Here is a 16,187-nt window from a genome sequence, read left to right as displayed (position 1 = left end):
TCCAGCCAGGCTGACGGCTGGGGTTTTAAGGTGCCATGGAGGTTTTGGACAGGATTTTTTTATTGTATCAACCTAGAGGCGTGGATGATGGGTTGTGTTGTCCAATTTCAAGGTTGGGGGCCCCGTAGTTTAGTTGTTTTGCTCGGTGCCGCGATTCCATCACTCTTTTATATATATAGATGGAGCACATGTACTTAGACACCTGCACTGACAACGACACACATTTGTGTCTTTTCAGCGATATATTGATTGTAAAGATAAGATTTCACCTTCTACCTAAATGCACATTGAATAAATAATACTATTATGTTAATGAGGTGGTGTTTCCAGGGAATCATTGTTCTGGGAGGAATACATTCAGTGATAAGCCCTGGAATGTGGTAAAAGCACTGGACTGGGAACTATTGTGTGTGGTGTTTATACTTCTACGACATATGGGTGGTAAACTTATGGATGCATTTATCTTTCTTAATAATATTCTTATTGAAATTGATTCCAAGAAAGCAATGGCTGCTACAATGCGACGTAACTGAGACACAGGTGCCAAGGATGTTTGGGGTGTGTGGCCTTTGGGCATATGGGGTACAAACAAGGAGTGTTGCTACTCTGTTTCCCCTAAAATAAGACATCCCCAGAAAATAAGACCTAGTAGAAATTTTGCTGAATTGCTAAATATAAGGCTTCCCCCGAAAGTAAGACCTAGCAAAGGTTTTGTTTGGAAGCATGCCCGCCGAACAGAACAGCAGAGCATGCAGGATCAGTAAACGTATGTACCATAGAGTGTTGTACATGGAAATAATGGTAGTAACAAGAAATTCTTGATAGAATTCACAGTTTGTCTGGTTATGCTGGTTTGTGATGACAACTACTGTACAGTATATAATAAATGTTTTTTGGGGTTTTTTTTGTTTTTGTTTTTGTTCAACAATAAATGTGAATTCTTCTTCATGGAAAAATAAGACATCCCCTGAAAATAAGACCTAGAGCATCTTTGGGAGCAAAAATCAATATAAGACACTGTCTTATTTTCAGGGAAACACGGTAGTTACATGTAAAAGTCACTTCGATGCTCTGCACTTCTCTTATTGTGATGCATCAGTCTCAATGTAAAATGATAGTAATAGTTGAGGTTTCCCAGTTTGAATGTCACAGCAAAATCATACTCAGTACAACCTTGTATACTAATCAATCAAGAACAAACCAGGGATATCATACAAAGTCATGTTTAAACTTTACAGACCATAATTTGCTATTGCATCTCAACTGTGATGATGGCCAAGTTCAACAGATTCTGACTTGGTAACTAGTGTTAATTCTGTGGTTTCAGCATTATGGAAAGTTCAAGCTTAATGTTAACCAGGCATACCGCAATGAACCTGGTACAACAATTATGGATTGACAGTGGAAGACCAAGGTTCTGCTTAATCATTCATTCCTGAATTGATACATCATGAACCATTGTCTCAAGTAGGACAATTTGTAGACCAATTTGTAGACTTCAAAGTATTTGTATTAAATTATATTTTAACTGTAATCCGGGTTGTATTTGACATTACACAAAATATTTAAAGTGATGTTAAATATATAAATATTTGTGTAATGTCAAATATTAAAATAACATCACCATAAAAACAAATGGCTAGGAAGAAGCAGTTTTGGTTTTTTGAAGGGTTCTCCTTTCCCATGTGTAATGAATTTTTGCAGCATCCCCACCTTGTACTTCAAAAGCAGTAACCTAGATTTGCTGCTTGGGTCACCAGCTGTCGTATCTAGTTTGGCCCACAGCATTTTTTAATGTAAAAGAACAAACTGGACAAAGCTCAACATGAAATGGAAGAGCATGTATTTGCATTTATTATTGTGTAATTTTTTTGTAATTAAATTGCCAACTGAACAGCATGAGCACTCACTTCTCATTTCTCTGGAGGTACATTGTTCTTCCCATTGGTTTCATCTGAAATGGTCTGGCCCTCAGTTTTCTGACCTTATCTTTGCATAGAAAGAGCTAAACAGAAATTGTCTAAACAATGATAAATTCTGCAGGCCAAAAGGCATTGATTGAATGTGTTCAAAATTATTTGTTTTCTGTAAAGGGTTTTTGGTAGTTAAAGTCACATTGAGGTTGAAAAACACAAACTCTTTTTGGAAGATATTTTTTTTGGGGAGAGGGGGCAATAAGTTACTGACTTTTTCAATAATTAAAAATCACAGTGGTCTATCCAAAAACACCAGAAATTGTAGCAGCTGTTAGAAATGTAGGGTGAAAACTAAAAAGTAAGTTCTAATATAGCTTTTGTTATACTTGCTTTTTTAAAAGACGGTTTTTAAGATTACCGTATGTACTCGAATATAAGCCAAGGCACCTAATTTTACCACAAAAAATGGTATAACTTATTGACTCAATGATAAGCCGAGGGTGGGAAATGCAGCAGCTATTGGTAAATTTCAAAATAAAAATAGATACCAATAAAATTTCATTAATCGACGCATCAGTAGGTTAAATGTTTTTGCATATTTACTGTATTTCAAAGAAAAACAATAAACTAGCTCTATAAGTGGAAAAGTAGGGACAGCAAAAACAATATGGTATCAACAATAACCTAATAATAATAATAATAATAATAATAATAATAATAATAATAATAATAAATTTCATTTGGAGTCCACCCTATCTCCCCATGGGGGTTCAGGCCAGCTGCCAACATAGTAACAGGCAAACATTTAATGCTTATATAAACAATGCAGAGCTAGATATAGATCTATAATTATAGATACTAATTTCATATATGCATTTCCCCCTGAAACGTTTGCAAATCCTCTCTACAATATTTGCAAGCCATATATTCATGCCTATCTAGACATGTCTATATATATTTGTGTGTTCATTCCCCCCCCCCGTAATATTTGCAAGCCCTATATATAGGTAGGTAAGAATATATTCATATCTATCCAGACATCTCTCTTTATATAGATAATTATATCTATATAAGATTTGCAGAGACTTGCAAACATATGAGGGTAAATTCATACATAAAAATAATGTATATGTATGGCTACAGATATACAGGTACATGGATCTATATGTATATAGGATTTGCAAAGACTTGCAAACATATGAGGGGAAAATTCATATATAAAATTAATGTAGATAGATAGATAGAAATATATAGGTACATAAGGATTGCAAAAGCTTGCAAGAGGTTAATGCCTATATATCTGTAGGGGAGTTTTAACAAATATTTCAGGGGAAAATGCTTTCATAAGATTAATGAATATATATTTTTCTTCTTCCTGACTTGCAACGGCTTATTTCCCTTTTCAAAACATTCCCTTGATTAAGAGCGAGGGAGGCTTTGCAAAAGAAAACACACTGATAAGGGAAAGTAAGAGAGAAATATATCATATATTGCAAGCAATAGCCTGCAGGCTCCGTTGCCGGCCTTGACCTTGACCCAATTATAAACTGAGGGAGGCTTTTTCAGCTTAAAAAAGGGCTGAAAAACTCAGCTTGTCTTCGAGTATATATGGTAAGTTAAGGGTTGCTTTTGTTTTAGTTTTAATATATATTTATTGATTTTAACTAAAAAAATTAATACCAATGATATTTAATTCAATTTTAATTTTTATATATTTGTAGATTTTAAATTGTGCTGAAATTATTTTAGTGTAAGCCACTTTGAGTCTCCTTGTAGAGAGAAAAAGCAGGGGATAAATAAACATAATAGCAGTAGTAATAGTCCTCTGATTGCTTTCTCTAGAAAGACAACAATAACAACAACAACTTTTATTTCTTACCTGTCTCTCCCTTACAAATCAAGGCAGGGTATAACACAAACAAACACATATATCAAATTCCACATACCAATCATCGGTGTATCTGATAGCATTATATAAAAGGTGGTTGCAAGTGTCTTTCAAAGATTTCCATTGTGAACTGATTGATTGTTAGGTATGTTTCCAATTTGGTGGGACATGCTTGATAGTTGCATTTTGATTTTTTCCAGAAATAGAATTGAAATTACTGTATTAGTGTTACACAGTACACAATTTGTATTTACTCTGATAGCTCCATGGAGATTTTAAAAATCTCATAGAAAATGTTGTTTGATTAAACATTTCTTGTTTCTGTTTGCTTTTATCATCTGATAGGAAAGAAATGAAACTGATCGTTTTAGTATACAGACAGGTCTCGAATTACAAACACCTGACTTACAAATGACTCAGAGTTAAGAACAAGAAGTGAGAAGAAATCTACCCTGTGGAAGGGAAATTCTCTCCCATTCTTGTTTCGACAACAAGCCATTTTTTTTCCAGAATTCAGTTATCACAGAGACAGAAAGTGAGGTGAAATATCCACAGAACCTATATTGTGTTGTCGAAGGCTTTCATGGCCAGGATCACAGGGTTGTTGTATGTTTTCCGGGCTGTATAGCCATGTTCTGGCAGTATTCTCTCCTGATGTTTCACCCAAATCTATGGCAGGCATACTCAGAGGTTGTGAGGTATGGAGAAACTAAGCAAGGAAGGATTATATATATCTGTGGAAAGTCCAGGGGAGAGAAGAACTGTTTGTCAGTTGGAGGCCAGTGTGTATGTTGTAGTTAATCACCTTAATTAGCATGAATAGCTTCATCTCCTAGCTTCTTCCTGCCTGGGGGCATCCTTTGTTCAGAGTCGTTAGCTGCCCCTGGTTCCCATGTCTGGAACTCCTCTGTTTTCAGAGTGTTGCTTCTTATTTACTGTTCTGATTTTTGAGTTTTTAAATACTGGTGGCCAGATTTTGTTCATTTTCATGGTTTCCTCCTTTCTGTTGAAGTTGTCCACATGCTTGTGAATTTCAGTTGCTTCTCTGTGTAGTCTGACATGATAGTTGTTGGAGTGGTCAAGCATTTCTGTGTTCTCAAATAATATACTGTGTCCAGGTTGGTTCATCAAGTGCTCTGCTATGGCTGATTTCTCTGATTGAGTTAGTTTGCAGTGCCTTTCATGTTCTTTGACTCGTGTTTGGGCGCTGCGTTTGGTGTTCCCTATGTAGACTTGTCTGCAGCTGCATGGTGTATGGCAGACTCCCGCAGAGGTGAGAAGATCCCTCTTATCCTTCGCTGACCGTAGCATTTGTTGGATTTTCTTTGTGGGTCTGTAGATAGATTAACTACAACATTCACACTGGCCTCCAACTGACAAAGAGTTCTTCTCTCACCCTGGACTTTCCATAGATATATATAAACCTTCCTTGCTTAGTTACTCCATACCTCACAACCTCTGAGGATGCCTGCCATAGATGTGGGCGAAACGTCAGGAGAGAATACTTCTAGAACATGGCCATACAGCCTGGAAAACATACAACAACCCAGAACCTCTATTGTTCGTATCCTGGGGACTGCCTGTAGTTGGTTTTATAACATTTCAAATGAAGGGTACCTATAACGTAAATAAAAGTATGACTTTATTTTTGTGGTGTCCTTTCACCACAATGTATTGCCATTGGATGTCTGCCTTTAGGCCCTATTGTTAATGTCTCTCTTTGCGCTTCATAAATGAGTTGTTTAAAATGTCAAACATACTTATTGATTCTAATTTTCCTTGTGATTTCTTATTTTCCTTTCTGATGTTATATCTTCTTCATATTTGTTAAAGAAAGGAAATGCTCCCCAAGAAAAGAGGAAGAAATAGAGAAAATAATAATGAAACTGAAAAATGGGAAAGCCCAGGGGTGGGATGGATTTGGACCAGAGTATTATAAAATATTTGGGAAAAAGCTAATCCCGAAATTGGCAGAATTATATGACGCAATAGTAAATGGAGAAAAAATTCCGGAATCTTGGAAACAGGCATTAGTAGTATTTATCCCTAAAATCAATAGAGATGAAACAGACCCAGGGTCTTACAGACCAATTTCATTAATAAATCAGGACGCCAAAATATTGTCAGCAATTATAGCAAATAGAATGAATAATTGGATATGTAAATATATTAATAATGGCCAGTGTGGCTTCATAAAAGTAAGACAAATGTCACGTTTACTAGGGAAATTAATAAATAAAATTCAGATAATAAAAAAATCAACAGATAAAGCAGGAATTATAGCCTTAGACATATTTAAAGCATTCGATTGCGTGGAGTGGCCAACATTAAAATGCACTTTGAATAAATTTGGATTGGGAAGCAGAACAATGGGATTAGTGAACCAACTATACTCAGACAGTTACATTCAGGTATTAGTAAATGATGGGATAACTGATAGAATAAAAGTAACAATTTTGACTTTAAAAGGAATAGCAGATAAAATGTAAATAATAGGGGAGCATATAAGGAAGTTTGGAGAAATAACAGGGCTGAAAATAAATTGGAAAAAATCAGAAATGATACTATTTAATTACACAAAACAAGAAGAGGAAGAATTCAAAAATCGGAGGGACATAAAAATGACTTTAAAAGAAAACATAAAATATCTAGGAATAGTAGTAACTAAGGACCTAAGTGAAATGGAAAGGAAAAACTTAAAGGCATTGAGGAAAGAGACAAAAAAAGATTAAATGAATATAACAACATACACTTGTCCTGGTTTGGTAGAATTGTCTTATTCAAAATGGAAATACTACCTAAAGTAAATTTATTATTTAGAATGATACCCCTAAAAATATCAGAAATTGAATTGAACAAATGGCAACAATTAACAAACAAATTGTGTAATAATGGGAAAAAAACCCAGAATAAACAAATGCTATTGGTACAAACCACAAAAGGAAGGAGGACTAGGATTACCTGAAATCAAAAGTTATTATGAAGCAAACCAGTTGAGACATGTGGTAGAAGGGATGCTAAATAAAGTAGAAATAGACTGGATGGAAATAATTACTAAAGATATAGAAATGAGATTAGAAAATATATATTTTTAAGGAATATTCAAAAAAGGAAATCAACCATATGGGAAATGTATAATTAAAAACGTATTAATAATATGGAATAAATATAAAAGCCACCTCATTAAAGAGAATTCTAAAATAATGCCAGTGATAATGGAGAAGAAATTTCCTAAAAACTTAAAAAATGTTATGGATAAGGAATTGAAAAGGAAGAAATTAGACAAAATTGGAAGTTGGAGGGAACAAATAAAGGAGGAAAACAACATAAAGGGAATCCTAGGTGATTTAAATAAATCATGGCTTCATTGGGTCCAACTAGATTAATGGTTCCAAAATTGGCAAAGAAAGAACTGGGAGGAAAGAGAACCAACAAAATGTGAAAATATAGTATTAAAAGAACAGACTAAAGAAGGAAATGAATATCCGAAAGGGATAACCAGTATGATATATAAAATATTAATAGAGATTAAAGGTGGGAGGAAAGGGATATTAACAAGGGAAATATGGAAGGAAGAACTGGGAATAAAAGTAGGAGAAAGAAATTGGGAAAAATTATGGAAAGCAAGGCATCTCAAAAATTTATCAATTAGAATAAAAGAAAACTACTACAAGATAGTATGGAAGTGGTATTTGACCCCAATAAAGATACATAATATGAATAAGAGCTGTTCAGAAAAATGTTGGAGGGGTTGTCAAGAAAGGGGGACATATATTTATATGTGGTGGGAATGTAAGTATGTACAGAGTTTTTGGGGAAAGGTCATAGTAGAAATAGAGAGTATCATGAAGGAAAAAAATCAATACAAACCCAGCGACTATACTGTTATCTATTTATAATACAGATGAATGGAAAGAAAATGAAAAGAATTTGGTAACAATGTTGCTAACGGCTGCAAGGTTATTAATAGCAAGAAATTGGAAAGGGGATGTGGAAATTAAAATAGAAGATTGGTACAAGGAAATTTGGAAATTACCAATAAATGATAAATTAACATGCAATTTAAATGTCAAAAAAGGCCTAAGGAAGAAAAATGATTTTGAAAGTATATGGAAGAAATTTATTGAAGAAACATTAAGGAGAGAAGATGGGAATCACCCTCCACCAGAAGAAATGAAGTTCTGGTGGGACTATAAAGAAAAGGACTCTGGTGATGGGGAGCACAACGGGTAGAGCACTGGGGGGAGGCAAAGACTTAATTATATGAATTGTAAAGATTTTTCTTTTCTTTGTAACAAAATTAATAGTAATGTAATAAAAAATATTCCAAAAAAAGAAAAGAAGTGCTCTGTTTTCTGCAAATAAATGTATTTCATTCCATTGGATTTGTTTCAACATTTTCATTCAAGTGTGTATCCACACTTGCTGATGTTACCTGTTCATGTTTCCCTTGGGTAGGTGTGGGGATTATGCAATGTTTAAAGTGTGAGGAAAGCATTTGGTATTAGTTCATAGGTTTCATGAATTGATATTGAGTGGAGAGGGTACTTTGAAGTTGTCAAAGGATGGGGAAACTAAAGCTTTGTTCTTCCCCATGATTTTGATGCTTAAGTATTGTGTCAAATTGGGGAGAAAGAAGCTTTAATGTCAACCTCCTTCTGCTCCCAGAAATTCCAGATTATTTGCTACCATTACTGGTACATGGAAACATTTATACTGTTTGCTTCTGTGCTCCTGGAGAAGTTAATTTTATTTCCTTGCCAACTCTATCAACTTTAATGCCACTGTGTCATTCTTTTGTGATGGGAGACAAATGTGGGATTCATGCAACATTTCCAGGAGGTATGAGTTTTCCAACCATCCTTGAAGACTTATTTCATTATTTACCATTAAAGGAATGTGTCATGATTTCTTAATATCTTAATAGTAAATTGTCATTCAGTGATAGTATATCACTTAGAACACAGTTGTGGACATATGGCTACAGCCCCAAAATATTTCTTACAAGTCATTCCTCCTGTAAATAAGTTGTATGTTTTTACAGCAGGAGCAAACTTATTTAGACCAGCTGTTTCATTCCCTTAATTGTGAATTATGATAAAGAGATGGAAAATTTTGAAAAATTAAGAAACACACAGACCTTAAGAGCAGTAGGTCTCCAACAACCATCCTATTGCCAGTGCTAGATTTAACAACATGCTTTTGAGTGTGTATTGTGTGTTGCAGTCAAACAGTTGTGCCGTCTTTCCCCAGGAGCCTTAACTCTCTGCCTATAGATGTGTCAGGAAAATCTGCTGTGCTCAAAACAGGGTTGGATTCTGAGAGACTTTGCACTGTGTGTTTTCCAATTACTGTAGTTCCTTTTTCACAATGTTGGTACAGATAAACTGAAGCTGAACAATGTTTTTTAAGATCAAAATAGTGACTGGGGAAAGTTGAGCTCTGCATTCACCATTACTTTTCATGGTAATTGATTTTAGGGTTACTTCATAACTATGCTGAAATGTTTATCAGACTGAAAGATGTACAGAGTCAGAAGGAACCCCTAGTGTCCTCTAAGCCAATATCCTGCTACTGTTGAAATATCTTTTGCCCTAGGTGATCTAATATTTGGATACTTCCTCTTTTTTTTGCTTTAGTTAACTAACTTTACTTATTTTGAAACAGGAGGTTCTTGGTTGGTGGGTGGAATAAAAGCAGAGAATTATCTATGAAGCATGGCTATGTGCTTGAAATGTTACAAGAAGATAGAAAATATCAATCGCACGGCCTTCTGGCTGAATATTTACATTAGGATAAGGGATCCATTTGCAAAATATCCATCACATTTGTTTTTTCCGGTTGTTCTGCAGCAAGAGTAGGAGGTGAACCATTTTTTCTTGTTCTCTCTCTTTGACTAGAATCAAAGAAATTTAAGTGCCTCAGGGTTTCATTGTTTCTAGGGTGTGCTATGATATCAAAGAAACAGACTTTGAATATAGTCACCTGTACCTGCAACCAACACAGCCCACCATGTCCCTTTTTTCTGATTTCTGATTTCCTACTGGAACAGGAGGTGAAAGGTCTGTAATAGTGGATATTTCTGCCATCATGCAGAGTAATCAATGGTGACATGAGCATTGTCCCATGACCATACTTCTATCTCTGACAGTGGACAGGATCCTACCTCTTGTGGTTCTTCCAATGTCCTTTTGCTGAGATAGAGATTGAGGCATTAATGCTCTTCGATCACATTGGGATTTTTCAGGATTGAATTGCAGTTGGAATTCATCAGAAATATCAGGAGCTAGTATTTGGTATTGCAGTTAATCATTTGTAATGTATAGTTACAGATCAGTAAATCATTTGTTCTCTCAGGCTGGATCTATATTGCCATATAATCCAGTTTATGAATCCAGATTATCTGCTTTGAACTGATATATATTAGTCTACACTGCCATATTATCCAGTTCAAATCAGATATTCTGGCTTCAAAAACTGGATTGTATGGTAGTGTAGATGGGGTCTTGCTGATGGAAAAATGGGAAAATTACCTTGCACTCCAATCCAAAGCCGACCCAAGTTTCCCCTTGGGTCAAACAATGTTATTTACATTTGTATATGTTGTTAAGTTGCTGTTCTAGATTTCTGGCAAAGGTGTATCAAATATTGTTGCTATATTTCTTGGGAAAGTTGTCTAAATAAATCTACAGAGTATTCTCATGTTGAAAGAATAGCTCCTTCCAGAATACAAATGACTGAGAGAAGCTTACGTCATAATTGTGTTACAGCAGTTGTTTCCCAAATGAGGCCTTGGCTCTTCTTTCCAAGAGTAAGCTGTTGTCAGGAATATAAAGCGCAACCCAAATGAGCAAGACATACTAACCAAAACATATGCTTTACAATTGAAGTAACCAGAATTGTTTGTCTGTGAAGCAGAGATGTCATCATATAGTCATAGGAAGGCCAAATCAGAACTTTCCCCCAAAATAAAGGTTTTGCTTGGTTTATCATTTCAGTTAATAAATTTAAATCCAATTTCTGGATATCTCAGTGTCAGATGTTCACATGTGCATGCATTTTTTCCATGTTATTATTGTAACTGTTCTAAGATAGTTAATTTTGGTATTCTCTCAGGAGTTTACTATACTCTCCAGAAAATTGTCCATGTTCCTGATGTGCTAAGATCAAGCATATCATTCTAGAGTATATACAGCTCACAATTTTTTGTGGGGAGGGGCAATGTATTACATTATTTTCAACTTCACGTTATGATGGTGTAAGAACTCACCTTGTTGACTTCTCCCAAATGCAGTCTGTTCGTTCTTCTGCAGATAGTATTCACTGCCCATTCTATATCTTAACCTCTTAGATTGTAGAATTATCTTTTTATTTTAGTATATGTTTTCCTCAATGGATTTTGTGGTTGTGATCAGAAGATCTTAAGTGATGACATTTGAAATGTTTTTTCTCTTTATAATTTCAGGTTGAAGTCTTGGCTTCCGAAGATACTTCATTTGGACTCAAGGTCTGTAGATGATGAAGTTTTATTTTTCTAGGTGCCATCGATTTAGGGAGGTTGATTTTGTTTGTAGTTAGTAGTATGAAATCTTATGCAAAGAACTTGGTATCACTAAACTTAGCAAAGTTGAGGTCAACAATATCTTAAGTTTAATATTCTAAGTATGATAGTCATATAGTTTGCTATTAGTTTCCATTATAGCCGCTAAATGATAAGATTTTTGGTAAGGAGTTGGAAAATTTGAAAGCTTACCGAAAACTGAAGTATCAACTTCTAATTGTGTTATTTCATGGTACTAATAATCAGATTCAAGAAGAAATTTTGATATTGTTTTAGAGTCTTCCAATTTCTACCATTAAATTTCTAGACTAGTAGTCATTTTAGTTTGTAAAATGGTTGATAGTTGAGCAATTTTCTAATTGTTATTTTGGATTGTACTAAATCTTAGGCTGGTCTAGAGTTCCTATGATAGCTCTAGACATACTCTGACAGACATTGATTTAATTTATTTGTGAAACTATTGCTAATGAACATTATGATATTGATCTCATTCGTACGGGTATGTAGTGGCAGATGATTCTAGGCAAGCAGATTGTGTGTAGGCTATACTGCAAGAGAGAATGGTGAATGGGAGGAGAGTAGGAATTTGAGAACATGAGGCTAAGCCATGAGTTTCCTGCTGTTGAATATCCATATGGTATGATATTTCTGAAAAGCATAGCAGTGGCATAATCACTAAGGTAGAACAAGCAGTAGGATAGGAACAAGCCTTAAAATTCTAAAGGAAAAGCCATGCACAAAATTAACTCTGGTAACTCTGTGAAAAGTCCAAATTAACACTTTATAAGTTACTAAATATTTATGACAGCATGATTTACTATTGTTCCCAGTGTGGTGTTGTGATACCTGATAAACTGATTTAAAATAAATTATTAAAAAGAAATAGAGCCATTCCAGTGTTATTTGAAGTATTTAACATATGGTATTCTGTAACATTTTCTAGTGTTTATTTAATACGCAGCATGCATACAGAATATTCACTGAATATTTAATAAACCTGGAGGGTCAACTCTTACGAACTCATCTCCATAATCCTTCATGCTAGCTGAGTAAACAGAAGTATTACTGAAGATTACTGTAGCCAATAGCTCTCATTGCCTGACCCATTCTGGAAAAGGCCAGACTATTGTTTTATGGTTAAAGTTGCAAGTTGGCAGTGGTGTTAGGACTAATTTATATGTGACGCTGGCCATGACTAAAATACTTACTGTTTCACTTGTGTTCCATCACATCTAAATGCACTTAGCACATGCATCAACACATCTATGTTTAGTATTAGTAATTCACTGACCCAGGAGGGCATGCTGCTGGCAAGCTGACATTGCACACAAATGAGCCAATGCACATGGTAAGTGCTTTTGAAAGGAAAGAAGCACGTGTGGATTGCTTGCATGGGCAAGCACCAATGCCACGCACATAAATTGGGTTTAGCATTAACTTTGCATAGATTGCAGCTCCATGCTTCCTAAATAATGACAATACTATGAATCACTTCTCATTTTCTACTGTTTCCTTCCATGTGACTTTAATATTTGTACTGAAAGCTTGCATTGTATGCATAATGTAACACACCAAAAATTTATCAGCTGTAGTCTGCAAACTAATGGTTACAGTGTTAGAAGAGAAAACCAAATCCAAGACAATATTAAAATTATCTGGATGTTTGGAAATTTCATTATGTGATGGCAGACCACCTTCCAAAAGCAATGACATCCCCTAGATTTCTTCTCTTGGGCTATTCTCCTTGTGTATGCGTGTAAACATATGGGCCATTTCGTCTGCACTCTGCATAAACCTTGCACATAAAGCTGCTCTGCATTGATCACCTCTCATTGTTTCAAAATGAACAGCCATAGTTTTCTGGTTTTGACAAATCAACAGCAAAATAACTAATAAGAAATGTGGCCCTTTTTTCTGGCCTCCAGTATAATCCTAATATGAATTACCTGTATTACAGTGTTACTGGGTTTTTTTTTTCTTTTGTCACTCAGTTTATTGTGGAGTTCATTAATTAAATCAATGTGAAATCCGTAGAGGAATTTGCTCATCTGGGCCCAGAGTGAAAGAAGTTTGATGCAAAGTGATCCAGTGGCTTTCCTCCTATTATTCTTTGTCATTCTCACTTCTTTCTTAGGTTGTTCTGGCTATATCCTATATCTCTTCATAGATCAAATGATTTAGCTCAGAAAATTCCCTAAGTATCCTAACCCTCAGTGACTCTTCCCTTCTCCTCACTGTTCTTTTCCTCTCACCCAAATGCAGACGTCAATTTATAAAACCCAACCAGGTTGTACTTCAGTTACATTGACTGCCCAAACAATTTATTTATTAATTAAAATAATTATTCATATATCCTACTACATATGCAAATCACCAGTGTGGTATAGTGGTCTGAGCATTGGATGATGACTCTTGAGGCCAGTAATTGAATCCCCACTTAGCCATAAAGCCCCCCTTCTTTGTGCCAGATACCTCTTTGCATCTTTTTAGAAATAACTGGACTTCAGAAACAGCTTGTCTTAATCATGGCTCACCACAAAGGAAAAAGCAGCAGGTCTGAATGTGGAAGCAAAGAGCTAGCACAGTGTTTCTCAAACTTTGCTCCTCCAGATATTTTGGACTTCAGCTCCCACAATTTCTAACAGCTGGTAAGATGGCTGGGATTTCTGGGAGCTAAAGTCCAAAACACCTGGAGGAGTAGAGTTTGAGAAACACTGGGCTAGCACATGCTGCTACTACTCAGTCGTTTAGTCGTCTCCGATTCTTCGTGACCTCATGGACCAGTCCACGCCAAAGCTCCCTGTCGGCCGTCACAGCCCCCAGTTCCTTCAAGGTCAAGCCAGTCACTTCAAGGATACCGTCCATCCATCTCACCCTTGGTCGGCCTCTCTTCCTTTTTCCTTCCATTTTCCCCAGCATCATGATCTTTTCCAAGCTTTCCTGTCTCCTCATGATGTGGCCAAAATACTTCAGCTTTGCCTCTAATATCCTTCCCTCCAGTGAGCAGCCGGGCATTATTTCCTAGAGGATGGACTGGTTGGATCTTCTTGCAGTCCAAGGCACTCTCAGGATTTTCCTCCAGCACCAGAGTTCAAAAGCGTCTATCTTCCTTCGCTCAGCCTTCCTTATGGTCCAGCTCTCACATCCATAGGTTACTATGGGGAATTCTATTGCTTTGACTGTGCAGACCTTCGTTGACAGTGTGATGTCTCTGCTCTTCACTATTTTGTCAAGGTTGGCCATTGCTCTCCTCCCAAGAAGTAAACATCTTCTGATTTACTAAGTAAGATATGTGTTTATCCAAAACATGAAATGTTTTAGTAACAAAAATGAGTTCGGGTATTTACTTTTCAGTGTAAGTGTTAGGAATTAAAAAAAAATATTTTGCACCAGCCTTGGACATAACAAAAGTGGAGACAGTTTCTCCAGGTTTTTGGCCCTCCAGATCTTTTAGGCTGTGAACTGTCTTGTTCCCCAAAACAGAACAGGTTTTTCTCTATTCCTGAAAATGACCTCTTTTGGGCCTAGAACATAGAATCATGTAATCATAGAATTGGAAGAGGCACCAAGGACCATCCACTCCAACTCCCTACTATGGAGGAACAAAACAATCAAAGCACTTTGGACAATCCAGCCTCTGCTTAAATGTATAAGGGCAGGAAATGCTACCAAACCTAGCAAAATTTTCTCCCATGGTGCCTACAGTGACGGAATAGACGATCTATAAAAGAATGTGGCCACATAATGAGAAGACAGGAGAGCTTGGAGAACGAGAATGATTCTGGGGAAAAAGGAAGGAAAAAGGAAGAGGGGCCAACCAAGGGCAAGATGGTATCCTTGAAGTGACTGGCTTGACTTTGAAGGAGCTGGGGGTAGTGACAGTTGACAGGGAGCTCTGGCATGGGCTGGTCCATGAGGTCGGAAGTGACTGAACAAATAAACAACAAGAACATAAAAGAATGAGAAGTGAAGCAAAAAGGGCTTCACAACTGCATTGGGGTATTTGTTCTGTCCCCAGCCCTGCAATAGTTGCCCATTTCTGATATACATAAAACAGGCATATATCATTTGGTGTAGAAATATTCAGTTTGAAGTATTAATCATATTAATAAATTTTAGCTGAATTTTAAAACTTTTTGTGAATGAACTGCCTTATTTGTTTTAAATCACCTTGAAGGTTGCAAATGGACAATTAACTACTTCCATTCAAATTATCCTTCCAGCCAGTATGGAGTGGTGGTACTCTTTGTAATCAAGAAAGAGAACTGATCCCAAGATATTTCCATAAGTGGTATCCTACTTCTCCACAATTCTTAATCAGTAGCCTTTCCCCTTATTATGAAGAAGTGTGAGTGGTGGAGTGACTGATAAGAACGCATGGATGTATAGCATAGTAACTGAATGTTGTTGCTCTGATAACTAAAAAGCTGACTTGAAATAATTCATGAAAAATAAAGAGAACTGTTCCAGTGTTTTAAGTATTCTGCTTCACCGTTCATAAAAACACAATTTATTCCCCCACTTGGAAATACATTTTTACATATTACATGTGAAAAATCCTAGGTAGATGAAAGACCTACCCTGAGAGAAACCTCAATGTTTCCACAATGTTAAGTAGAAGTTAGCGTAGTGTAGAAAAACTAATCACATACCATCATTACTTCATAAAATCTACTTTTTCTGTGAAGTACTTGACAAATTTTGCTTTAGCAGAGCAATTAAGCCAAGGCATTATAATTGCAGCCATCAAATATGCTGTACTTGTTTTTTCATGGGTTGCTTTCTTTTAACTTAGTTTGCTCCTTTGCATCTATTTTTCTAG

The 16,187-nt window shown here is 35.9% G+C and overlaps 1 protein-coding gene across 9 annotated transcripts in view; it reads left to right on the top strand.

The window, feature by feature from the left end:
* Positions 1-16,187, top strand: part of arid1b (AT-rich interaction domain 1B) — a 473,172-nt gene that overhangs the window by 234,571 nt on the left and 222,414 nt on the right. For all 9 annotated transcript variants that reach the window (XM_062968971.1, XM_008123592.3, XM_008123599.3 and 6 more), the window contains one exon: positions 11,270-11,311. In XM_062968971.1, the coding sequence (XP_062825041.1) occupies positions 11,270-11,311 (42 nt within the window). The remainder of the gene's footprint in view (positions 1-11,269; positions 11,312-16,187) is intronic.

The sequence above is a fragment of the Anolis carolinensis genome, chromosome 1 (genome assembly GCF_035594765.1).
Source record: "Anolis carolinensis isolate JA03-04 chromosome 1, rAnoCar3.1.pri, whole genome shotgun sequence".
In the NCBI taxonomy this organism is placed as follows: Eukaryota; Metazoa; Chordata; class Lepidosauria; order Squamata; family Dactyloidae; genus Anolis; species Anolis carolinensis.
The sequence above is the reverse complement of the archived record's forward strand: the minus strand, read 5'-3'. Positions and strand labels throughout refer to the sequence as shown.